This window comes from Octopus bimaculoides, chromosome 2, assembly GCF_001194135.2.
Source record: "Octopus bimaculoides isolate UCB-OBI-ISO-001 chromosome 2, ASM119413v2, whole genome shotgun sequence".
Lineage (NCBI taxonomy): Eukaryota > Metazoa > Mollusca > Cephalopoda > Octopoda > Octopodidae > Octopus > Octopus bimaculoides.
The window spans coordinates 98,902,926-98,930,673 of record NC_068982.1 but is presented as its reverse complement, the minus strand read 5'-3'; the positions used below and the strand labels follow the sequence as shown (position 1 = coordinate 98,930,673).

The 27,748-nt window shown below is 37.3% G+C and overlaps 1 protein-coding gene across 7 annotated transcripts in view; it reads right to left on the bottom strand.

Moving 5' to 3' along the window:
• Window positions 1-27,748, bottom strand: part of LOC106868177 (thioredoxin domain-containing protein 6) — a 55,050-nt gene that overhangs the window by 353 nt on the left and 26,949 nt on the right. For 5 of the 7 annotated variants that reach the window (XM_014913324.2, XM_014913323.2, XM_052978498.1 and 2 more), the window contains 9 exons: window positions 24,883-24,957; window positions 24,119-24,231; window positions 21,436-21,580; window positions 20,167-20,274; window positions 15,580-15,728; window positions 11,927-12,065; window positions 7,684-7,791; window positions 3,262-3,368; window positions 3-668 (listed from right to left, as the gene is read on the bottom strand). In XM_014913324.2, the coding sequence (XP_014768810.1) occupies window positions 3-668; window positions 3,262-3,368; window positions 7,684-7,791; window positions 11,927-12,065; window positions 15,580-15,728; window positions 20,167-20,274; window positions 21,436-21,580; window positions 24,119-24,231; window positions 24,883-24,957 (1,610 nt within the window). The remainder of the gene's footprint in view (window positions 1-2; window positions 669-3,261; window positions 3,369-7,683; window positions 7,792-11,926; window positions 12,066-15,579; window positions 15,729-20,166; window positions 20,275-21,435; window positions 21,581-24,118; window positions 24,232-24,882; window positions 24,958-27,748) is intronic. The other 2 variants (XM_052978499.1, XM_052978500.1) reach the window with 2 other exon arrangements.

The window sequence follows — 27,748 nt, the reverse complement described above, 5'->3', positions numbered from 1 at the left end:
AGCAGCTTCAGGTGGTTTTTCAGTTTCTTCTGCAGCTTCAGGTGGTTTTTCAGTTTCTTCTGCAGCTTCAGGTGGTTTCTCAGTTGCTTCTGCAGCTTCAGGGGGTTTTTCAGTTTCTTCTGCAGCTTCAGGTGGTTTCTCAGTTTCCTCTGCAGCTTCAGGTGGTTTCTCAGTTTCTTCTGCAGCTTCAGGTGGTTTTTCAGTTTCTTCTGCAGCTTCAGGTGGTTTCTCAGTTGCTTCTGCAGCTTCAGGTGGTTTCTCAGTTGCTTCTGCAGCTTCAGGGGGTTTTTCAGTTTCTTCTGCAGCTTCAGGTGGTTTCTCAGTTTCTTCAGCTGCTTCAGCTGGTTTACTTACCTCATCTTGAGCTTCTTGAGTGATTTCCTCTGCTGTGGCATCTTTTTCTTCTATACCTTCACTTTCACGTCTTTCTATGGCTTGTTGCTCTTTTACAGAAGATAATTTTGCTCCAACAATTTCAACTGAGCTGTCTACCCCCAGAACATCTTCTATTGAACTCTCTGGTATAATGTTAACAACAGGCTGTAGAGGTTTTGTCTCGTCTTCAGCAGCTTCCCTAGTCATGGCATATTCTAGAGACAAAGGAGACCCTGAGGATGTTAATATATTAGGTGACATTTCACCACTTGGTGGAATACCCTGATCCCATGCTGCAACACAATAGAAATAATTATGTGAATGCAAGTCTTAAAGGAAAAAAATGACTACACACACACACACACACACACATACACGTATAGAGAGAGAGAAACAGAGAGAGTACAAAATTGCATTGAATGACAATATAATAGGTATATATAAGTGCAGTACTTTTTAATCCCTTATTTTCTCTAACAACTAAGCAATTATATTTGAATTATAAATTCCATGATCTATAGTGATACATGTTTTGCCTATTCATTCATTTTTTCTAATATATTGTATCATCCTATAAATAATGCGGTTTTTTTTAACTTCTTTTATTTTTCAAAATTACGATAAAATTCTTTTTAATCTAAAATATACTCTCTTTCATTTTCTTCTATCTATCTGGTAAACTTGCAAGGTCCCCTCTTCCAAAATTCATTTGTCCGTGAGGAAAAATTCTCCTCCAGTACTGTTCTGACCTCGCCTACAGAATTCGTATTTTTTCTGTCCAAATGATTTTGAAGACTGCAGAATAAATGATAATCAGATGGGACAATGTTCAGTAAATATGGTGGGTGGGGCATCATTTCCCATTCAAACTCCACCAAACAGATAACAACACTTTACGTGGGTGAAGACCTTTTTTAGCCTGGGGTGTCAGTGTTTCTCCTTTCCCTCACCATTGTCTTCAGAGCTTGACATTTTTATAGAGAACCTATTTCTCGTCACCAGTCACTATTCGGTCCACATACAAAAACTATCTTCCTAGTTAGCTTTCCTTTGATATTGCTGCACCTCTTAAGTGTTCCTAGCTTACACTGGGTACATCTTATAGAGTTTCTACCTACGATTTTTCTACAGATCGAGCAGATCAATCTACTTGAAGGGGTTTGTGTTTTGTTTACCTTCCTACTTATTAGGACTTTGGTTTTAGATAGGTTGACTCTAAGGCCCTTCAATTCTAATCCTTGCTTCCACATCTGAAACTTCTCTAGTTCTGATAGTAACTCAGCAATTAGAGCAAGGTCATCAGCATAGAGGGGTTCCCAGGTATATATATATATATATATATATATATATATATATATATATATATATATATATATATATATATATGTGTATATATATGTGTATGTATATATATGTGTATATATATATATATATATATGTATATATATGTGTGTGTATATATATATATATATATGTGTGTGTGTGTGTGTATGTATATACATATGTATATATTTGTATATATATATATATATTTGTGTGTGTGTGTGTGTGTGTGTGTGTGTGTGTGTCTAAGAAGGTGCAACTAACACAGAATAGAAATGATATCAAGAATTAAAGAGTTGAAGAATAGTGTTAGAAATCCAACAGCTCTTTCTTGGGGCTCAATTGTTCGAAATAATGGTAATAAATTGATTCCATCATCAGGTAAGCAAGCTTCCATCTTCGGGGAAGAAACATTACATTTGAGGTGTTGACAAGGTTGCTTATGGGAGGTCAGTAGTCTTCTATTCATCCCAGCTTCTCCTTTCCATGCTACCACTGTCATCCAAGTGAAAGGCAAAGTCTGATATAGCTTGACCATAGTGATATCGTAACTCACCTCTGGAGCTGACTGAACTGGAGTAATGTGAAATAAAGTGTCTTGCTCAAGAACACAACACAGCCTAGTCCGGGAATTGAACTCACTACTTCATGATTGTGAGCCCAATGCTCTAACCACTGAGCTATGCACCTTCAGGGTTCTATTATCAATGGAATTCTAGCCATAACCATTTTGCCTGTTTTTGTTTTTTTTATTCACTTATTCTACCTAGGACTACAGTATCGAATGTGTCTTTCGTTTTTGAAGATGTGTTACTTGAGAGAAGTTTAGCTGTTATTTTATTCCAAGCAGATCAAGTCTGACTTGTTAGCGTTTATGATGGGATGATGTAATGTGAAATGAGCTGAAGTACAGTTTATGATAAAAAGAAGTGTGGTATTATGAAAGTATGATGTGGTAAGTGGTGTGGCATATGTGAAATAGTATAATGTATGTTGTTGTTGGCACTCCGTCACTTACAACGTTGAGGGTTCCAGTTTATCTGATCAACGGAACAGCCTGCTTGTGAAATTAACGTGCAAGTGGCTGAGTACTTCACAGACACGTGTACCCTTAACGTAGTTCTCGGGGATATTCAGCGTGACACAGTGTGACAAGGCTGGCCCTTTGAATTACAGGCACAACAGAAACAGGAAGTAAGAGTGAGAGAAAGTTGTGGTAGAAGAGTACAGCAGAGGTCGCCACCATCCCCTGCCGGAACCTCGTGGAGCTTTAGGTGTTTTCGCTCAATAAACACTCACAACACCCGGTCTGAGAATCGAAACCGCGATCCTATGACCGCAAGTCCGCTGCCCAAACCACTGGGCCATTGCGCCTCCACAGTTTGATGTAATGTAGTGGCATACAGCATTTTTTTTTTTGGTGCATGTACTGATGTGATTATTCAAGACATGATGTATGGTGTAATATAAGATAAAAAAAAATTTATCCAACTGAAATGCAATTTGATGGAAAGTACAATGACAAATGTTCTGTGCTGTTTGTAATAATAAAGATTGACTTACATGTATCAGGTCCAAATACTATGTTTTTTAATAGTTGTACTTTCAGAGAGCTGGAACTTGCATGCAGTGCATTTTTCATTATGTCTGTCCCAAATTGTGCTCGGAATCTATGAAATAGATTCACTTCATTAGTTGGATTATCAGAATCTTTCCATAAATATGTACATTTAGTGATTCCTAAACATAATTTTACACACACACACACACACATGACAGGTTTCTTAAAGTTTCCATCTACCAACTTACTCGTGATTACAGAATTGTATATGCAGTACTATGCATATATATATATATATATATATATATATATATATAATTTGCAGAACTATACACAAATTGTCTTCATGAAATAAGACTTGCATACAGTTCTACCGATTACATTGGGGCTATTTAAATAGCCCCAATATATATAATCTTTTACTCTTTTACTTGTTTCAGTCATTTGACTGCGGCCATGCTGGAGCACCGCCTTTAGTCGAGAAAATCGACCCCAGGACTTATTCTTTTTGGACGCCTAGTACTTATTCTATTGTTCTCGTTTGCCGAACCGCTAAGTTACGGGGACATAAACACACCACCATCGGTTGTCAAGTGATGTTGGGAGGTACAAACACAGACACACAAACATATACACATACATATATATATATATATATATATATATGACGAGCTTCTTTCAGTTTCTGTCTACCATATCCACTCACAAGGCTTTGGTCAGCCCGAGGCTATAGTAGAAGACACTTGCCCAAGGTGCCACGCAGTGGGGATGAACCCAGAACCATGTGGTTGGTAAGCTAGCTACCTACCACACAGCCACTCCTCTGTGTGTGTGTGTGTGTGTGTGTGTGTGTGTGTGTGTGTGCATGGCTTTGTGGTTAAGATGTTTACTTCCTAATCATGTACTCTTGAATTCAGTCCCACTACACTGCACGTTGGGCAAGTGCCTTCTATAGCCCTGAGCCAAGATGTCACTTGTGCTATTACTCCGAGTTTCCACATGTGAACACTTCCTCAGACAACAAAATTCCACATTGTAGAAAATCAACAAGCTGTAGACAATTAAAAGTGGTGGAAAAATATAAAAGCCCATTAGTTGAAGCAAGTCACTTGATTAACATATTGATTAAATCCTCTACATGATCACTCAACCTGCCAGAAATAGTAGCTAAATATCCCTCAAATTACACCTAACCATCTTCAAATAAAGGTCAAGTTGGATATTATGTTATAGATTTCCCTATCTACACTGCATTTCATATTAATGACATAACATCTTTTTTATTCTATTTAAAAACTGTTTGTTGGAATTCAACAAAATTTTTATAGAATGATGGTAACAGTTCTATACATGTGGCATGTAAAAAATGTGAGGTTCTGTAAAACAACACATAAACTACAGCTATTTCCCAAATTTATGTAAACTTTCACTGTTTCAAATTATTAGTGAGGTGCAATTAAAACTTGTGTAAACAAGAAAATACTAATTTAATTGTTTGATGTACATACCAAAATGAGCACATACAGTCATAAATATGGAAGAAATGATAGCTGAACTGGTAAGTGATATATGAGCCTTTGTTTGAAATAAGTTGGAAAAGGCGCAGGTCCATGGAAAATGCTAGTTTTTGGATCTCCTCTGATGTTATATCATGAGATACATCCACTATCACCTGCCACAGTTCATTCTTGCTCCTAAAGTGGCATCCATTCTGGTAAATTCATTGCCTTAGAATATTCCACAAGTTTTTCTATTGAGTTTAAGTTGGGAGAACAGGCAGGCCACATCATCTTCCAAGATCCACAGAAGCCTAATTGTTGAAGATACTCTGTAGTTTCCATTGCTGAGTGCAAGGGCACATTATCTTGCATGAATATTATGGTTGTCTTGAAGGTGGTCCTTTGCTTTTTTAACCAAGTTTCAAGGTGCTCCCTCAGAAAGGCTATGTAAGCATCCATGGTCATTTTAACACCATCAGGCTCTTTCCAAGGACCAACCATAATACCGCCAATAATACCTGCTCAAATCACGATACCTCTTCTCCACTTGTTGGCATCTCAAGTGTTGATGACAATTTCATCCATTTACAACCCATCCCTTGCCCCAACCATCAGGTCCATCAAGAGCAGCACAAATTTTGTCCGTAAACAAAACTTTTGCAAAGTTGACCTTCATGTTATCTTCTGTCCATTTTAGGTGATTTTGTATGTATATTTGGTTTAAAAGTGGCCTTTTAACTGATATCACTGGTTTACTGACTTTTTCCAGAAGATGACATCAGGTAGTTCAGGACACAGTTGTTTCACCAATGCACTTGAAAAGTTCTCCACTTGTAAGACCTGGGTTCTTTACAGCTTCATGCTTAATTCGTGACAGAGAACATTGAGAAATAGCTCTCAACTAACCTTTGTTGGCTTTCATACATATCTTTGTAAGAGCTGTAACAAATTTTTTCATAAATTGATGACATCTTCCAATTATTTTAAATATTTCTAATGTTGATTTACCTTTTGCAAGTTCAGAAGTAATAACAGATTTCTCTGAAGCAGTTAAGTCACATTTACAACCCATAATTACACGATTGTCATTCATTTCGCCCTTTCAAAGCCTAGCCAGGCTTATGGGCCCGGTTTCCCAGTTTCTCTGGTGTATGTGTTCCCCCTAGCTGGATGGGACGCCAGTCCATCGCAGCATTACTCAAGAAACAGCAAGAAAGAGTGAGAGAAAGTTGGGGCGAAAGAGTACAGTAGGGTTCACTACCACCCCCTGCTGGAGCCTCGTGGAGCTTAGGTGTTTTTGCTCAATAAACACTCACAACACTCGGTCTGGGAATCGAAACCGGGATCCTCCGACCGCGAGTCTGCTGCCCTGACCACTGGTCCATTGCACCTCCACACGATTGTCAGACCACTCATTGATAATTTAGAACACTGAAAGCTCATGGAAATCATGCAAATGGCCCCAGTTTGTTTACACTTGTGCAAAACCTCGTGTTTTTTACACACCACACACATATAACTGTTGCCATCATTCTGTGGAAATTTTGTTGAATTTCAACAAGTAGTTTTTTAAATAAAATAAGAAAATTTGAAACACAGTCTATATGAGAAAGTAGTATGATTACAGCTTTGGTCTTAGACTAGTTTTATCAAACTGGCCTGGAGCTAAATGACAACAACAATGTAGATTATACAATCAAAGAACATCATCATCATCATCTTTTAAACATTCATTTTTCCATGCCTGCATGAATCAAATGGAATTTTCTATCGTCAGATACACTTACTGCTTACTCTCATCTGATCCTGAGCGAGGTAATTTTTCTTCATGGCCAACTATGCTTTCATGGATGACCAGAAATGAATGACACTACGTGTATGATGGCGACGCTGCTTACAACTATCACACACTATCAAGACAAAGAGACAGAAACGCGCGCACGCACGCACACATGCACACACACACACACACACACACACACACACACACACACACACAGCAAGATTCTTTCTGTCTACCAAATCCACTCACAAGGCTATAATAAAAAACACTCGCCCATAGTGCCATCCAATGGAACAGAACCCAAAATCATATGGTTGGGGACTGAACCTCTCAACCATATGGCCATGTCTGTACCTAACAATAAATGATAAATGGTGCAAACGAGATAATTTATAAATAATTTTCAAATACTCTAGTAATTTAAAATAAAGTAAAAAAAAAATACAGTAATCCCTCGACTATCATGGGTGTTACATTCCAAACCACCCCCAGTGATAGGTGAAAATCCACAGTAGAAACAGTACCGTACTGCATTTTTTTTTTATTATAAATGCAAAACAACACCACAGAGGAATCAACATAAGCTTAAATAATAAACCATAATAGGTGAACCGTGATAAGTGAACCCTGATATGGCAAGGGATTACTGTAATAAAAATAGATGGTAACTGCTTGACAATTGAAGGGAATTAATCATATACATTTTTTCACCTATGTACAATGCATCACAGAGCCCTGCAAATTATGCAGTATGTTTGATTAGGGGAAGTACAACCAAAGAGCTAAATGATGTTGATCATAGACTTTGGTGGCCCATTAGAGTAATTGTATGGAAGATGAGGGGACAAGTCAAGAATCAAGGTCAGAGTATATGAATGGGTGTGTCTAGGGGAGAAAGGGAACTCTCCAGTAGATCCTGTAGATTTTTATCCTTTTTGAAGGATCACAGAAAGGGCTCATACAAGTATTTATTTTACCAAGAGTTAATCTGACTAACATATATCAGGAGAGAAGTGCAAAAGCTATGGGCACTACTCTTTTTTTTTTCAACTTGTAACACCATACATTCTAATGGAACTTGCACTAATAAATATTTAAAATACAATTTTGTTAATACAATCAACTATAAACACAGTACTTACAAATTTGGATCTATCTGTTTGGCTTCTAGTGGGTCAACAGGTCCCAATAACTGTCTAAATCCATAGACAGCATCTTCTCGGGTCAGAACCATAAACATTGAAGGTCCACTGAAGATAGAGTAAGTGACAAACTATGATTGACAAACCACTGCATTCTTCCCATTCGTAGTTCGATGGCTGAAGTTTAACAGTTAAGACTACCATAGGATAGAACTATCTGAGAACTATCCAAGCTGGGTTACAAACAAATTAGACATTACTGCTGACCTTACTGCAAGACTGGCTTACTAACAAAACAAAGTTAGACAGACAGAGAGATTTACTACATTACAGTATTTCTGTAACATCGTGATAATATGACTAACAAACCTTCTTTACTTTAGGTATATCTAAACAAAATTAGTATTGCCAAAGTAAGGGCTTCAGAGCAAACCTTGTGGTAAATACTTTGCAGTTCTTCAGTTTAAATCTTGTGAGATTCCTTTCAGTGCCTCTGCAGCTGAAGTCTAATGATATTACATAGCATGAGTTAAAATATATTGCTTTTGTAAAATTTGATGAGTCTCTTGCCCGAGGAAGAATTGATAGCTTCATGTCCTGCATCCTACTGCAGTAACTTATAAGTTCAGGTTTCTTCTCTCATCCTAACCGATCAGACTCAGAGGATCTGCCAAAAATTATTGGAGCACTGGACAAAATGCCTTGTAATATTTATTCCAGCTCTTCATGTTCTGATTCCAAATGCCAATAAAATAAAGTACCAGCCAAGCACTGATGTTGATTTATTTGACTAATCCTTCTTACTCATTTCAGTGGTCTAATACTCATCAAATAAATTATCATTCAACTATTACTATACCAATATGCTATGCTATATTGTACTATATTATGCTATGCTATGCTATGCTATGCTATGCTATGCTATGCCATGCTATGCCATGCTATATTGTACTATATTTTACTCATCAGGTTTTCTATGCAGCAAATATAAAAGAACAGAAGAAAACTTCAACTAGGACAAATGCATATTGTTTTTAGTGGTAAATCTACGTTTCATTTATGTGACAGTTTTATACAGCACAACTATTGTTTGTTGATATATATGTGTGAGGATCTGAACTGTCTTTCTCATTTTCAGATTTATTGGAACAATTAGATGCCCTTCTGATATCTATCTATCCTATAAAAAAAGAAAACCACGGATTATTGTTTTTAAGTGTCTCACTTCACAACTTATGTTTGAGGCTGAAAATATGTTTGGAGTTGAAAATGTGAACCAACAAACTGTAAGGCTGAGTAAAAAGTAAGCAACGTTTTGAAACAGGAAATTCATCACAATATATTTCAACAATGCGGAAGTTTTATTAATCAAACTAAGTACCATTACAATCAACACATTTTCACCAACGAGTTACAAGTTCGCTTATTCCGGTAACATAAAAATCTGGAGTTCTGCAGCTGATGAACTCTATGAATACATTTTCAGCATCAATTCTCTCACAGGAAACCAGCAAGGTGCTTGAAAAAGTGGTAGGCAGTAGGAGAAAGGTCTGGGGAATAAGCTGGGTGGGGAAGAACTTAGTAACCAAGTTCCCTCAACTTCTGGAGCGTCAGTAGTGAAACATGTGTTCCAGCATTGTCATGAAGAATGAATGGCCCTCTTCTGTTGACCAATCTGGGATGGAGGAGTAGCAGTTTTACTTTCATTTTGGCAATTTCATGGCAATATGTTTCTGCAGTAATGGTTTTTTCCAGGTTTTAAGAAGTTACAGTGGATGAGTCCAACAGTACACCACCAAACAGACACCATAACCTTTTTGAAGAGCTCGAGTTTAGGGAAGTTTTTTGGTGCTTTATTTTGGTCCAAGCACTGTGAAGAACGTTTTTTATTATTGTACAGAGTCCACTTTTCATCGCAAATTACAATACGGTCAAGAGATGGATCGGTCTGGTTATGGAGAAGAAGTGATGAGCAAATTCCATATCTGCACATTTTCTGATTTTCATTCAAATCATGTGGTACCCATTTGTCAAGGTTTTTGATTTTCCAATTACATGCAAATAGCTGCAGGCAGTTTTCTGGCTAACTTGAAATTCTTTTCCCAGTTTTCAAGTGGCTTTACATGACAGTCTGTATTTGATGGTCATTGATGACAAATGAGTGTCCACCACGCTCGCAATCTCCAAGGTTTGGGTCTTCATTGAGAAATTGTTAAAACCATTTTCAAGCTGACCACTCATTTCCTCATTTCCTCACCAAACGTTTCATTGATATCACGAGCCATTCCAGCTGCTTTGCATCCTTTTTTGAAGTTGAATAGCAAAATTACTTGAATATCGCGCTTTAACAGTTTCATTTCAGATTATTGTAACAACAGTGAAAAAAATATCAACCTTAATTTATTGATGCATTTGGGCAATTCTATGTCTGTATTATCAGACAATTTCAAAAATTGTTTAAAAAAATTCAAAACTCTGCAAAAATCTGGTACAAATTCCTCGTGGTTCAAAACACTGCTTACTTTTTACTCAACCTGATATTACATCAACCATTCGTTCAGTTTGACATTCAATATCATCATCATCCTTTAACATCTGTTTTCCATGATGGAATGGGTTGAATGAATTGGCTAGCTGAAGAGCTGCACAAAGGTCTAGTTTGATTTGGATTGGTTTTTCTATGGTTGGATGCCCTTCCTAACACCAGCCACTTTACAGTGTGTGCTGGGTGCTTTTCACATTGCACCACACAAGTGCTTTTTCATGGCATTGGCATGAGTGCCTTTTGCGTGGCAACAGCAGAGGGTTCACGCAGGCCAATTCTCTTCACCAGGGGGAGTGGCCTAAATACTTCTACTGTGGTGGATGGGTCTTCTCTGTTTTTATTCATTCTCTTAATAAATTTTTTACGACCAAACAATCGCATATGATGGGCTGTGGTTTTTTTTTTAGGGATTTTTTTTAATATGCTGTGGCATGTTACCACAGTAGCTGCATAGTTGTTGGTCACTGATCAAGCTGTTGAGTAACTTCAATCTAATAGATTACAAATAACATATTTTTGTCAATTACATATTTCTTGACAAAATGTATATTTATGTTAACTGACATTTCCATGTCACCCGTTGCAGTTTTAGTACATCTGGCTAGTAAATCACAGAATTATAGAACCAGAGACACTAAGAAATGATACTGTAATGCTACATATTGGTTTCAAATTTTGACACAAGGCCAGCAAGTTTGAGGGAGGGGTAAGTCAATTACATTGATCCCAGTACTCAACTGGTACTTATTTTATCAACCCCAAAAGGATGAAAGGCAAAGTCAGCTTCAGTGAAATTTGAACTCTGATTGTAAAAGCAGACAAAATGCCACTAAGCATTTTGCCTTGTGTGCTAAGAACTCTGCCAGTTCACTACCTCAGTGTAGTGCTCTATATATCACAAATTGTTACAGTCGACAGAGTGAGTAACAAGATTAGTTTGTGTATTCTTATAGGTAGTTGACTCAGTCACTAGATAATGACGAGGATATAACAGGTATACTGTTGTTTGGGCATCTAGTCCAAAAAAGGTGCCAATGAATTGGTCAGCTGAATACAACAACAATAACAAAAAAAGAATGATATAATATTTTAAGACCTTTAAGCAATGCAGATGAGAAGTTGGGTAAAATATGTAAGGCAATGCCAATAAATAAAAACAAAGAGAAGTTATAGTATTACTATAGATAGGTTGTTTAATCCTACTATTAAATTTCGGTAAAGAGTTCTCTTATCAAATATATGAATGAAAATAGTCTTAGAGTCTGTAGAAAAAGCATTATTGTCAGCAGGTCATTTAAGTGTTCAAAATGAATACTTAACATTGTTTTTATTCAATTACCTAATTGACAGCTAAAGATTTGAACTATCAAGTTAATATTTTAAAACTGTGTCAATTCACAACAATATATCTTGTTGAAATGTCCTGATCATATTTATCTAGTAGCCACTTACATTTTGTGTCAGTCTACATGACAGTTATGATCTATATATCTCTAATTAATATTAACGAGCTCTGTTTAAGAAAAAACATTTTTCAGTTAATTAATAAATATGTTCATATATTGAAATATATTTTAGTTTCTTTTGAAAGCAGAAAAGATGTTTGATTATTAATTTTCAGACAGAGAAAAGTACCAATTCCAGAAGAAAAATAAACTCTACAAGGTATTCATAATTTATAGAAGACAGGATACATACGTCATTAAATATCTTTTTAGATCTTCATAATAAGGTTGCTCTTTCCTGTACATTTTATTTATAATATCTTCAGTTAAAACTAACTCTTTGCTGGCTGTGATCTTGAATCCTGCTTCTTCTATTTTAGTCATAATTTCCCCTGAATAAGAGAAAATCAATCAATAAAACAACAATGAAATTAATGTTTTAAAGAAGACATTTATTTACTAAACCTTGACATTTTTAGTAAACTGTTAAAATTCTATCAGCTTTGATCAAACACTATTTCAGATGCCATATATCTTATTTCTCAAATATATCTTTAGCAGGAATGATCTAGTAATTATTCTAACACCATGTATGTTTTTAATAAAGAATTTCTTTGACAAGGCATGAAAACAATTTTTGTTAGTTATGAATTGGTTGATAGAATCAATTTAAATATCTTACTTTAATTATTATCTCCATCATGTTGTTGAAGACTAAATCATTGGGTTTACTTTGCTAATCACATCCTTCCCTACAAACTGGATGACTTTTTATTCAACACTACATTCTTGCAAGTCCATCATCTAAACTGTGAAGGATAACTCCATGTTTCACAATCATCAAATTCTCTTTCTTCTCAAACTGTATCTAGTATTTTTCATCCTTTTTCAGAAGGGGATCTCCACCAACTTTGAGGAAATCCCTTTTTCTCCACTTCTCAACCAGAATAAGTCTCTAAGCAGTACTCCTATAATGATTCTGTGAAAATATCTCCACATTCACAACCTACTTTGCCTCCAACTCCACACTCTTCTCGCTAGGTAAGTCTGCTCCAAAGTTATCCCTTCTCGGGCCAGTTTACCAGGCTCATTACCATGCACACAAATACCTGTGGTGTATGCGTGCGAGTAAATGTAATCGGCTTACCTCGGTTTTCCTTCCAAGTACAAGTCTGTCCTGCGGTATCTGATCCTCGCGGCTCACCCGACCCGAAGAACACTAGAAATAGCAGCTGCTTCTCCCAACACCTAGACGATCGCTTGGCACATCCTCTCCTCACAACAACCCCTTTCGAAAAGGGCATGAAATCCCGATTGAGGCTCCCTCTGCCCTTCTTCCTCTTCCGGTCAGCTCGCCGTTCCGGTCAGTTCATGGTTCCGATCAGCTCCCCAGTCGCTGACGTCATACCACAATACCAAATGTGAAAGTACTCTCAATTACTTTAAATCACCAATCCTGACACTATCCATTGCATTACCCTGAAACAATATAGCCCAGATACTCATCAAATTCTCCAGTCTCTCTCTCTCTCTCTCTCTCTCTCTCTCTCTCTCTCTCTATATATATATATATATATATATATATATAACTGAGAATGTGTGTCCCTTTCCAAAGAAGAGCAGCCTTTCTAACCCTGTCAACTCCTGGCCTATAACACACACTTCCAATGTCTCAAGAGTGATGGAGATCATCATTAACCATTTCAATCTTCTCCAGCTCCTTCTGTCGGTCTCTCTTCTAAATAACTGCCTGTACAACTTCTGTGAACCTATATCTACTGGAGACCTACTCTTCCATATCACTCACTAGTTAATCTTTCACTCCTGAGAAATTTGATGAACATAGTGTTACCCTCAGCATCAGCAAAGCTTTTGACTGTATCTGAGATGCGTAACTCTCCTATCAAAACTGCCTGTCTATGGGTTCTCGAATTTATGACACTTTGCCAGAACAACTATTTTGACATGTGCTAATGGTGCTGCTACTGACACATTATTTTAACTTCGATATGCCCCAGGGCTTGGTTTTGTTCCCCATAGTCTTACTCATATACATTATGTTATAAGAGAGAACTGTAATATGTGAATCAAAGTATGGTTCACTTCTCTGGGTTAACTCTGAGATATGTCCTAACTATCTGACCTACTACTAGAACCTACCGCTAATTGTCTTTCTAGCTTGCATGTTTACATGCATCTGCCCGCTGCCACTGCCCGAGGCCAAAATGGCCCATGTTGCTCCTACTTCTCCCACATCTTCAATCCCTCTTCCTCTTCTGGCAAGGCCTCTCAGCCATTGACGCCACTGCCCTTTCCTTCCAGTTCACCTCATTCCCAGACATTACAGCCCTGCTTGTTGCCACTTACAACAATGCCCACTCCTACATAGATGACGTCACCCTTTATCTTTATAATTTTCTATACTCAAACATCAAACATCCGCATGTAGTTCAGATACCTCAAACACCCTCCAGGGGAGTTGTGCCAACATTGTTTCCTTCAATAGCAACAAAACACAATCACTGAACATATTAAGAAAACATCACACCTCACCCCACTAAACATGAACAACACACACCTGGAACACACAAGGTCACAGCAAATTTTTGAACCTTTCCTCCTCAGCATAGCAAAGACTGTATCTTAAAGAGTGACCTTTCTTTTCAGAACCAGAAAATACTTTATCCTTTATCAGCCACTAAACCTCTACAAAGCTTATGTGAGATCTACATTAGTTAACTGCACTGATATCTGCCTCACAAACAGCCATCCTTGACCACATACGAAGAAAAACCATTCAAGAGGTAGGCATGAAATCATTCACAAACACACTCCAACCACTAGTTCAAAGATATAATATTTCATTTCTCTACCTTTTTTTTCCCACTACAACAGTGACTTCTGCTCCTCAGAGTATGCTGGTCTTGTATTACTTATATTCAGGCACTTTCAGTTCACTTATTTCTCCTTCAGTTGTCACCTATATGGTATCCAATCCACCAGCCCCTATACAATATCCCCATTCCTACATTCTTAGAATGATTGTGGCCTGGAATTTCCTCTCTGCACATATTTTTCTTGCATCCATCAACTTGTAATATTTTAATGGCTTCAATCTCACCTGTTTGTTGTCAGTCACTAAACAGCTCTTTATAGCATCACTTGACTTGCTAGAAATAGCTTCAAATCACACCCTACCATCTCAAAAAAAATAATAAATAACCAATGGGAGGACATAGTGTGTCTGAAAAAATGTTATAGTTTTGACTAGAATGCATTTGATCATTAGTCTGCTAAAGCAGCCAATTTGGGGCTAAGCAATAACTACATATTCAGTTGCATGGTTCATCCTCTTATGGTCATTCTCTTCATCATCATCATCATCATCATTTAATGTCTGCTTTCCAGGCTGGCATGAGTTGGATGGTTTAACAGGATCCAATGGGCCAGAGGACTGTGATGAGCTCCAGTGTCAGTTTTGACATGGTTTCCACAGTTGGATGCTCTTCCTAACCCCAACCACTTTGCAGAGTATGCTGGATGCATTCTCATAACACCGGCACTAGTAAGGTCGCCAAGTAACTTGCAAACACACACACACACAAAAAAAAGATCTATGACTGAGCGGGATTGTAGTAAAGAGGGAGGTGGCATTATGCCAGATTTTGAGGGTCTAAAGTATGACAGAGGGGCAGGTACAGGTGTTTTGCTATAGAAGAGATACATGTTTCCTCTGTGTTATGTAAAGGTGAGTGGGATTAACTCAGATTGAAACTTATAAAAGGTAATTAATTGAACTTTAAAGTTGTGAGCAGAGTTAAAAGCAATAATGGAAACAATATAATTGCAATAAAATTCTTGCCCCTACTTTACAGTAATAGTCCCCAGAGAGTATTAATGATGTACCTTTAGTGCCAAATGCTTCAGGTTTAATAACTGCAACAGTCTCTTCACGTGGAAAGAAGAAACTGATCTCTTTCTCAGCATCTGCTACTGTGTCGGATCCATGGATCAAATTCACATCAGTTTCTGGGACCACAAACTGAGCTCTCAAACTGAATTTGAAGTAAGATAAGTAAACAAAGTAAACAATAAGTAACAAAGTAAACAATAAGTAACAAAGTAAACATTTCCTCAAAAGATTTCTCAGCTTCTGCTTACAAAAGAACCTTAGGCATTTGACATCTATTTCAGTAACATACAACTAGGGTTTTTTTCCTTGAGCCCTAGAACTCATAAAGCTGGTTACTCAGTTTCCATGACATACATGAGTGACTGAGATCACAACATTCCACTCAATGGGACACCAGTCTGTTGCAGGGCTGATGGCCAGCAATTTTGAGTGGAGGGGGACAAGTCAATTGCATTGACTACAGTATTTGACTGGTACTTCATTCTGTTGGTCCCAAAGGGATGAAAGGCAAAGATGACCTTGATGGAATTTGAACTCAAAATGTAAAGAAATACCACTGAGCATTTTGTCTGATGTACTAATGATTCTGCCATTTTGTCATCTTATGCTTTTTATTAGACATCAGAAAATAGATTTCCTAAATATTTTTTGCTATTTTTGTAAAGAATTTTTAAACAGATATAGGCATAGGAGTGGCTGTGTGGTAAGTAGCTTGCTTACCAGCCACATGGTTCTGGGTTCAGTTCCACTGCGTGGCACCTTGGGTAAGTGTCTTCTACTATAGCCTCGGGCCGACCAAAGCCTTGTGAGTGGATTTGGTAGACGGAAACTGAAAGAAGCCTGTCGTATATATGTATGTATGTATATGTGTGTGTATGTTTGTGTGTATGTGTTTGTCCCCCCAACATCGCTTGACAACAGATGCTGGTGTGTTTATGTCCCCGTCACTTAGCGGTGCGACAAAAGAGACCGATAGATTAAGTACTAGGCTTCTAAAGAATAAGTCCTGGGGTTGATTTGCTCGACTAAAGCCGGTGCCCCAGCATGGCCACAGTCAAAAGACTGAAACAAATAAAAGAGTAAAAGAGATACAAAAACTGATGAGACAACTGGTGTTTACAATATTCTTTTATCATTATGTTTGAATTGACTCAACAATGAAGATTATTAGGATTATAAGAAACATGTATTAAATCAAGCAGAAATCTAAATGATTCATTCTAGTTCTATTTATGCCTAATTACCAAAAACATCTCTATTCTCGTTGTATTGATAATGATGTCATTGACTAAAGTTCCATAGATTCACTAATGGTAGATTTAATGTTTGGAATTAGAGAATCACTTATTTATACTAAGTGAGGGTTAATCTTAGGTTGATAATATTTTCATGAATAAAATGATAAAAATAATATTAGACAAGTGAGAACTCAATACAAAGTTGCAGGATCTAATAGTTTTGTTCAAAACCTAAATTAACTTTTCGTCATATTGCAAATATCAGTTTTACTCATCATCGTTTAACATCCGCTTTCCATGCTAGCATGGGTTGGACGATTTGACTGAGGACTGGTGGACCAGGTGGCTACACCAGGCTCCAATCTGATTTGGCAGAGTTTCTACAGCTGGATGCCCTTCCTAACATCAACCACCCTGAGAGTGTAGTGGGTGTTTTTACGTGCCACCTGCACGAAGGCCAGTCAGGCGGTACTGGCAACTGTTCATAATGATCTCAACATTCATAGCATTAAAGTGGCGTGACCTGATGGATGGTGGAACTGAAGTTGAAATGTGATTGGTGATTAATCCAGCTTTTGAGTAAATCTATTTTCACTAATGTGAGAATTATGAGAGTCTCTTTCTTCTTTTTGTTTTTTGCTTTGTTTTCTTTTTTTCTTTTAATGTTTAATCAAGGTAAAACTTTCACAGATTCTCCAAGACAATATAACAACAACTGCAAACATGTAACTTCGGGGAAAACATGAGAAAGAATGGAATTTTAGTCGGTTGATGCTTGGTAAAAAAAGGACTGAGAGAAGTGAGTATAGGGCCAAGGGAGGGAACACAGTACAAAAGATTAGAGGAGAAAGGCAAGTGTGTCAAGGGAGCTTGAGTGAAAGTGGAATGCAACTAAATTACTCTGAGGAGCAGAGGTGATTGTAGTGGTAGTGAAAAGACTGTGATGAGATGAGGAGACAGCACATCTGCAGACTAGAAGTTGGGTGATTTAAAGGTAGGAGAGGGAGAATATGGTCTAGGACAGGGGTTTTCAAACTTTTTGACTTGCGGACCTCTTTATATTTCAGGTTTTACCTTATAAACGCTTATGAAATTTATACATAAATATTTGCTTAAAATAACATATATTTTTACATTTATTTATTTAACAGTATTTAACAAATAAGTTTATTGCCAATTAAAAGATTTTGATTAAAAAACATATATAAAATCAAATTGCCCATAAAAAGTAATTGCTAGTCCACGGACCCCCTGTGGTCCGCGGACCACTGTTTGAAAACCCCTGGTCTAGGATATTCATATATCAAGATGCAACAGCAGCAGCAGCAGCATTGTCCAAAATATAAAAACAATATTCCATGAATGAAAGGTAGCAAGGGAGAGATGGCAGAGATGTCAAGCTGGCAGAATTGTTAGAACATCAGACAAAATTACTCAGTGCTATTTTTCTTTTATGTTGAATTCAAATCCTGCAGACGTCAACTTTGCCTTTCACCCTTTCAAGGTCAATAAAATAAAGTACCAGTCAAGTTGATGTAATCTACTCGCTCCATTTTCTCAAAACTGCCAGTCTTGAGCCAAATTTAGAAACAAAATAGAATTTTAGGCAAATGCAATGTTCACAAAAATTATCTCTTTATTTTTGAGCGAGATCGTTGCCAGTGCCCCTGGACTGGCTCTTGTGCGGGTGGCACATAAAATACACCATTTTGAGCGTGACCATTGCCAGTACCGCCTGACTGGCGTTCGTGCGGGTGACACGTAAAAGCACCCACTACACTCTCTGAGTGGTTGGCATTAAGAAGGGCATCCAGCTGTAGAAACTCTGCCAAATCAGATTGGAGCCTGGTGTAGCCATCCGGTTTCACCAGTCCTCAGTCAAATCGTCCAACCCATGCTAGCATGGAAAGCAGATGTTAAACGATGATGATGATGATGATGATGATGATGTCAATTTCTAATCTGTTTTGTCTTGATGGGAAGAAGCCTGAAGGATTCATCCTTTGCCTTTGGGCTAGAGGAAGAAGCTTCACATGGGATTCATTTGCTCTGCAAATGAATCAGTAGTGATTCATTTGCTCTGCAATAATGATCTTAAATACTGTAACAGGAGCATGGTGGGAGTTACAACATCCACAATTGAATAGAATAAGACACTGTAATTCCATAATCTGTCCACATTTTTCAGCCTGTGAGTATTGAGACATTAGAGGTGCTACACTGCTGCAAAGAAGTTTTTGATTTTGTTAGTCACCTACCTCACTGAAATATCAAGCTGTTCTATTGCCTCAGCCTCATAATTACCCATGAAACGCCATGAGTGCTCTGGGTGTCTCAAAAATTTTTAGAGGTAAGCACCAATTTCCCTTGGGGCAATGTATAATCAAGAGAGTGAGCATGCTTCTATTTTGATTATTATTTTTTTTTACTGATTTCCATGCCTGCTTTCTTATCCATTTCCTTATTGTCAAATTCCTTACTATAATTCGTTCTAACAGAACATCCACCTTTAAGTGGGCATAAATATTACCTCTCTTTATTAGTACTGCCTCTGTTGCTAATATATATTTTTTAACAAGCTCACTGGCTAAATGTGACACCAGTGCCTGTTCTGGCACTGTTTTTCTATATATTGCTGGCAGGGAGATGAGCCGTTGCCATCTCTTAGCAGTCAAGCATCCATCATTGATGAGATCAAAGAAGGTCGAAATCACGCGATCTGGTGGTCTTGGCACTGGAAGTGGCAGGGGTTTATCTCCCTGCTAGCAATATAAATAAGAGTGCATTTTGCACCAAAAGCAAATATGAGAGTTTCTCTCATGCTATCTATTACAGTATAATTTGTTCTAGCAGAACATCCATGCTTCAGTGGGCATAAATATTCCTTACTTTTGTCATTAGGTTCTTTCATACTGAATAAAATGTAATTTTATCTGCTAAAAGCATTAGATATTTCTTTTGTATATTTGAAGGTTAAGGTCTTACTAAAATAGAATTTATAAAATCATCCTTCAACATTTACAATTTTCACTGACTTTAATACTAATAAACCACCTGATACTAATAAACCACCTGATACTAATAAACTGGGTATGAGACATCTTGGCACAGTCATTTTGGTTGTGCTTATTTGGAGTTGCTGACTTATTTCATATCAAGCAGTTTAATCTCTCTCTCTCTCTCTCTCTCTCTCTCTCTCTCTCTGTGCATTTGCCTCTAGCACCCAAAATACACTTGCCAAAACAGACTCAATGTTCAGTCAACTATGTCAAATTGTTTACACTGAAGCAGCTTCACCAAATCATCTCATTCCACAATAAACCACCAGATATCTGAACTTACCTATTAGGAGCTGTTTCAAAAGCATCATGTTTATCTGGAGGGCCAAGAATCTCTTTCCATTTTGCAACTGCATCTTCTCTGGCTAGTCCAAGGGCTAAAATTGGGCCACTGAAATGTAAATAGACAGAAAATTAATTTGCATTTATTTCACAACAAATAATATTTACTATGTCAAAGAGTTAACAACCTCAACCTAAGTCACAAATGGTATTGTTTGTTAGAATATAACTATATACTAAGATGCTATACCAGTAATGTTGTCTGCAATAATTTTCTGCATACCAAGATCATCAGTATACACTTCTAGATAACAAACTGATCATATGTTCGTATGAGAAAACAATAGAACACTGCATGATCACTTGATGTGCAAGAAATAGTAGCCAAGTATTCCCTCAAATAACACCCTACTGTCTTAAAAGGGACAGGACACATTGCATAACATGGTCCTTGATTCAGTATGTCTATGAATCAAGTTAGAACACCTGTGGTCATAGATTTGTTTAATACGGACTGACCTAGAGCTAAACAACAAAGTGAATTTGTCCATAACAATATACTTATGCTGAATTCCTTTACTTTGCTTAACTTATTATTTTTTTTTTGCTTTCAAGTTGGGACCTGACTGATAATTACACTCCAGGCCCTCTCCAGCTCAACTCCTCTCTTACAGGCCCTCTCCAGCTCAACTCCTCTCTTACAGGCCCTTCTCACAGCTAGGAGAACCCAAAAATATAGAACAAAGAATATTAGTCAAACTCAATGAAAAACCATCAGATTTAAATGCAATATTTATCTGGTGCATGGCTCAGTGGTTAAAGCATCAGGCTCACAATCATAAGGTAGTGAGTTCAATTCTTGGACTGGGCTGTGTGTTGTATTCTTGAGTAAGACATTCTATTTCATGTTGCTCCAGTAGAAATGAGTTGTGATATCACTGGTGTCAAGCCATATCAGCCCTTGCCTTTCCCTTGGATAACATCAAGGGTGTGGAGTGGGGAGGCTGGTATGCATGGGTGATTCAGAGGGGAACTTTCTAGGTGCAATTTCATGGTCATTCATGAGTGAAAGGAGTCTTTTACCCTTTACTTCTTAGTAGATGCCACTCCTATTTTATAGTTTATACATTCATTATAGGCAATTACTTATCCTGCTTCAAATTTATATGCTCCAGAAATTCTTATACAAACATACCACATTTTCAGAAACATGAGTGAACAAAACTGATGCATAGGAAATAAACTGATAAAAAATTTGAGGTTGTTTTACCTTGTCATTTCTTCAACCAAGTCTTCAAAATAGTCTTCCTCCACAACATGGCTGTAAAATTCTTCGATGTCACTTCTGCACAGTGCAATTTCTTTTTGAAAAGCAATTTTAAAGCCAGCTTCCATGATTTTTGCAATGATCTCATCTTAATAAGACAAAGTGATGAGACAAAATACATTGGGAAAACAGTGAAATATTTGTCACCAAATATTATTTCAACAACTGACAAATCTAGTCGAATTAGGTAGATGACGTTTTCATAGAAAATGTCCCTAACAAACAATGAGAGATATAAACCTAGACAATTAGGGAAGTTCTACATAGAGGGTTGAATTAGTCATAGTGTGGATACCATCATTACTGTTGTCTTCTTTCTATGTTGCTTTTGGAAGGGATATAGTCATTCAAACTAATCAAAAAGCCACTCAATTTCCTTCAAATCAAACTCTTTAATGTTTTACAAAAACAGGAATAATACACTAGAGAAATTCATCCAACTTATACTACATCTAATTAAAAAACAGAGCTGGTCACACCTGGAACACCTTTGATTTTAGGTGTGCTGAAGCAAGCAGATCTGGGTTTAAACAAGTCACATGATGATTCTAACACACTCATCATCACTGTTGAACATGCTGGATATCACTGATACCCAAACACTTATAAAATGAAGTTCTTTTTAAGCAGACTGCTTTCTGCAACCTGGAATGTCAGTTGTTGTTTCATTTCAGGTGGCCCTGATTTAAAAGACTTCTTACCAAAAGTATTTTATCCATGACTATTCCATCTTTTTAAGAGTATCAAATATTATATTCTACCATGAGGAGGTTCAGGCCTTTTTGCTTTGTGATAGCTTGCGTGTTTCATCAACTCTGAGAGCTATGCCAGTAGCTCCTAGTAGAACCTATCATATTGGACAGGTCAAAGGATGGAGGCCAGACTAATCAAACTTATATGGACCACCTCTTCACAGAGGTAAAAATAGGGGTAGAATTCTGGTTTAAGCACCCTATATAACCTTTCATAACTTTTTTATTTTTTTAAATTTTCAGAAAAGTTTTGCAAATTTGTATTCTACACATGGGAATTCATATATTCAAATATTTCTTTTTTTATTTTTCAAATTTTTTTTTTTAAATCAGAATTTAACATACAGACATTGCAAATTTTTTGCATAAATCCCAGCAAGAACCATTAAATATGTTTATGGAGAGAAAAATATTGAAAAACCTCAATATGTCAGAGTGACAAAGAAACGAGGAAGGTATTAGATGGCTGTGAAATATACTAAAAATAACAGCTAAATGGCCCTTAGGTTACACACGAAAAAATTTTTTCTTCTTGATTTTTGCATAGTTGTATGAATTCCTGTGTGTAGAACATGTATTCGTAAAAGTTTTCTGAAGATTCTAAAAAACAGAAAAAAGTTATAAGGGGTTGTATGGGATTCAAAAACTAGAATTTAGCCAAAATAGGCTTGTTTAGAGCCAACGTAAAAGCAAAGGTCCAAAAATATTGATGACAGTTCAAAACCAACAAGACCCAAGAAAGAAAGGCCCTCCTTTAGGGAAACATACGACACAGTGCAGCAACATTTAATACTAAGACAAAACTAAAAAAAAGCAGAGATCCAACTGAAGAGAAACAGAAAAGACAGACTAAAGAGGGGAGAGGATTTTCTGCAAATTCATACCTGTCGGCTTTGTTTCCTAGAACTTTTGGGAAAATGAATATTTTTAAATGAAAATTTCAACTAATAACTTTCAGAATGTGTAGATTATGATTATGTTGAAATTTGTTTGAAAAATTTATTTCACAACAAATTCAAATATAATTGGAATGTACACAATCTGAAGCGTATTTATAGAAAATTTCATTAAAAGATATTTTATTTTTCAGAAAGTCATGAAGAAAGAAAGTCATCAGGGCACATATATGAAGGCATGCTGCAGCTAACTCCACTTGGTTACTGAATATCATTGCACACGTGTTACCAGAAGTCCATAGTAAACATGTATTATTTTACATTATAATCATATATACATGATGGGCTTCCACAGTTTCCATCTACCAAATTCACTTACAGGGCATTGGTCGGCCTGGGAATATAGTTGAAGACACTTGCCCAAGGTGTCATACAGAGGATCTGAAACCATGTGGTAGCAAAGCAAGCTTCTTAACTACAAAGCTAGGCCTTGCATGTTTCTTTTTCACTTGTTTCAATCATTAGACTTAGGCCATGCTGGGGCACTGCCTCGAAGAAATTTAGTCGAATGAATTGACTAAAATTTTGTCAAAGTCTGGTAATTATTCTATCGATCTCTTTTGCCAAACCACTAAGTTACAGGGATGTAAGCACACCAACACCAGTTGTCTATCAGTGATGGGGGAGACAAACACAGACACAAAGACACACATACATATGTATATACATATGGGCTTTTTTCAATGTCCCTCTAGCAAATCCACTCACAAGGCTTTGGTCAGCCTGAGGCTATAGTAGAAGACACTTGTCCAAGATGCCATGCAGAAGAACTGAACCCAGAACCATGTGGTTGGGAAGCAAGCTTCATACCACACATCTACACCTGCACCTATAAAAGGGTTAATTCTCAATTAGGTAAAATGTTGGAAATGTTGACATGTTAGCACATTGTGGCAAGACAGGAGCTGATAACAATACCTTTGTATAATATATAAGCATCAGGACGAATAATAGCAAGTGTTCTTTCAATGGTCTTGGATTTTCTGTGAGATAATTTGCTACTTAACTGAGGAAAGAAAAACCCAAGTTCTCTGAAATAATCAAGAAAAATTAACAAAATTTTTGTTTAAAATGACATTTAATAGTAAAGATATGGATAAAGCTGGAATGCTTTGATGAAAGGCCTGTTAATAGGGGCTAACATTGGTGGGTAAGCAACCACAACAATAACAAGTTGTTGTTGGCACTCCGTCGCTTACGATGTTGAGGGTTCCAGTTGATCCGATCAACGGAACAGCCTGCTCGTGAAATTAACATGCAAGTGGCTGAGCACTCCACAGACACGTGTTACCTTAACGTAGTTCTCGGGGATGTTCAGCGTGACACAGTGTGACAAGGCTGACCCTTTGAATTACAGGCACAACAGAAACAGGAAGTAAGAGTGAGAGAAAGTTGTGGTGAAAGAGTACAGCAGGGTTCGCCACCATCCCCTGCTGGAGCCTCGTGGAGCTTTAGATGTTTTTGCTCAATAAACACTCACAACGCCTGGTCTGGGAATCAAAACCGCGATCCTACGACCGCGAGTCCGCTGCCCTAACCACTGGGCCATTGCGCCTCCAATAACAACATATCACCTCCACATTCCTCATCAACACCACCAGCAGCAATTTACTGAATAGTTAATCTAAGCAAACTCTGACTAAAAAGTGTACTGAAATGTATTATAATGCAAAGATATTTACCTCATAGCTGATGATTGACTATCACTCCCATGCAAAGCATTCATGAACCCCCTAGATCCAAATTTGGCACGCAAACTGTAATCAAAAAAAGGAGATAAGGTTTACAGTAAAGATTCACTTTCAATTGTCTGCATATCTTGTGTGCATTTATGTCTGTGTATATAGTTTGTGTTTAAGAAAGCAGCTGTGTCTAGATATTAAGTATGTGTGCATTTGAGACATATAAAATACTTCTACCTGGAATATATAAGCAGATCTGTCTGAGGCATGTGTATGTATCATCTGTATGTTTCTGAGACCTGTGTATGCAAATTCCTATTCAAAATTATAAAGCCACAGTTTTTCTAAAGTTATTTAGAAATTTAACTCCATATTTAAGTGGACTAATGGGCATAATACATTGTAAATAGGTATTTCATGAATACTTTGAAATGTAAACAAACCTTGTACCTTTATTATCACATTACAAAACCTGATTTTCCCATTTTTCCTAGCAAACCAACACTTCAAAACTATAAAGCCACTAATACATTTTCAATTCCTTCCAGAATGTTTCAAAAAATATTTGACTCAACTGTATTCACTGTGATCCAGATTAAATTTCCAGTATGCCTAAAACTACAAAGCTTTCCAAAATTGAGCAAAGGAAGATTCTTGCACTGAAAGTGGAAGGAATGAGTAACTGGAAGATTGCCGAAAAGATTCAGTAAAGCAAAACACCAGTGGACAATTTTCTGAAAGATGTTGATAGCTACAACAGTATTCATGTTGGTGGACGTCTATAGGCTTCATCAGAAAGGGATGAAAGGGCCATTGTCACAGCTATGAAGAAGTCACACTGTTCTTCTGTTTCCAAAATCAAGGCATCAGCAGGAGTAGGAGCCTCAACATCCACCATAAGAAGAGTGATTTTGAACCATGACTGCCACCTGAAGAGGTGGCTAGGACGTCTGTTATTGTCCCCTTCCCACAAAGCCGTTAGATTGGAGTTTGCTTGGCAGCATCAGATGTGGGGTGATGAATAGGTCAGGGTTTTGTTCTCTGATGAGAGAAAATGGAATTTGGATGGCCAAAATGGCTATAAGTATTACTGGGCCGATAAATGCATACAAAATTAAACTTATTTCAAGTGGCAGAACAGCAGAGGATATCTTATGGTGTGGGGAACAATGTCTGCCAATGGGAAGCTGCCACCTGTCATTATGGATGGTCATTTCAATGCCATGTGATACATCAATATGTTGGACAGGAGTGACATTGATGAAGATGGAAGAAGGCTTTGTAGCAAGAACTTCATATTTCAACAGGACAACGTTCCTATTCATAAAGCAAAGGCAACTTTGGATTTCTTGCATGCAATTGTGATTGAAGTTATGCCATGGCCAGCAAGAAGTCCTGACCTTAATCCTATAGAGAATGGCAGCGAATATTTCACAAATATTGTGTACAGCGAAGGCAAGCAGTATTCATCTGTTCGACGACTGGCACCCATGTCAACGTTGTCTCCTTCATTAGACACGAAACTCGGCTTGCGAAAACCTGTTGGGGCAAGCGAAAGCGAAATCGTCATGGCACTTGTGCCCAGTGTTGCCTTTCTGGCACGTGTAAAGACTTTCGAGCGAGATCGTTGCCAGTGCCGCTGGACTGGCTCTTGTGCAGGTGGCACGTAAAATACACCATTTTGAGCGTGGCCGTTGCCAGTACTGCCTGACTGGCCTTCGTGCCAGTGGCACGTAACAGCACCCACTACACTCTCAGAGTGGTTGGCGTTAGGAAGGGCATCCAGCTGTAGAAGCTCTGCCAAATCAGAGTGGAGCCTGGTGTAGCCATCTGGTTCATGGAAAGCGGACGTTAAACGATGATGATGATGATGATGAACTCAAAATAGCAATAAAGAAGGCCTGGAAAGAGCTTCCACTTGATCTACTGCAGAAGTTGATTGGAAGCATGAGGTGGTGGTCAAACACAGTATTGTTGATGTATTGCATGAGAATATCATTGAAATATATCATAATTTCCTCAATTTGCATCATTTTTTTGCAACATTATTCAACCTGGCATTATAGTTTTGAACAGGGGCTCTGTATGTTATTTTGAATCATTATCTATTTTATTTTTGGGTTTCAATAAATTTGAATGTTGCAATGCCTTCTTCTATTCCATTTCCTATATAGAGGCAAGTTTTATGAATTTGAGTAGTATATTTTGCCAGAAAAAAAAAATGGACAGTGTTCTGGCTTTATAGTTTTGAACAACAGTTTATTCTCAGTGTATGCATATCTGTGGAATACGTGAATATCTGGAGCATCTGTGCATATCTGAGTAATTGCCTGCAAAGGAATGTGTGTACATATGCGTATGTGTAAGCATACATGCTTGTCTGGGCATGTCGTTGATGAGGTTGCAAATGACAGCAAAAGGGCTTTGACAAATCTGGCTGATTTTGATTGATTGATTGACTGCATGATTAATCAAACAATAAATTAATCAATTGATTACATGGTTAACCAACTGACTAATAATATTTTTTTTTTAGAAAGTGAAATAGAACAAGTGTGTGTGTATGTGTGCATTATTATTGGCACAATGACCCTTCCAATATACAATAAAATATTTTCAACACATGAGTTCACATCCAGAATCTTGCAAATGAAATACAAAATAAAATAAACAATCAAACAAATAAGTAGGTGAATGAATGAATAAATCATCCTCATTTAACATTTACTGTCCATGCTGGCCATGGACAGTGGATGTTAAATGATGCTGATGATTACAGAGTATATATATATATATATATATATATTTTAAAAAATAACGTTGACCACTAACGTGGACAATTGATGCGCTATCAATTGTCCACGTT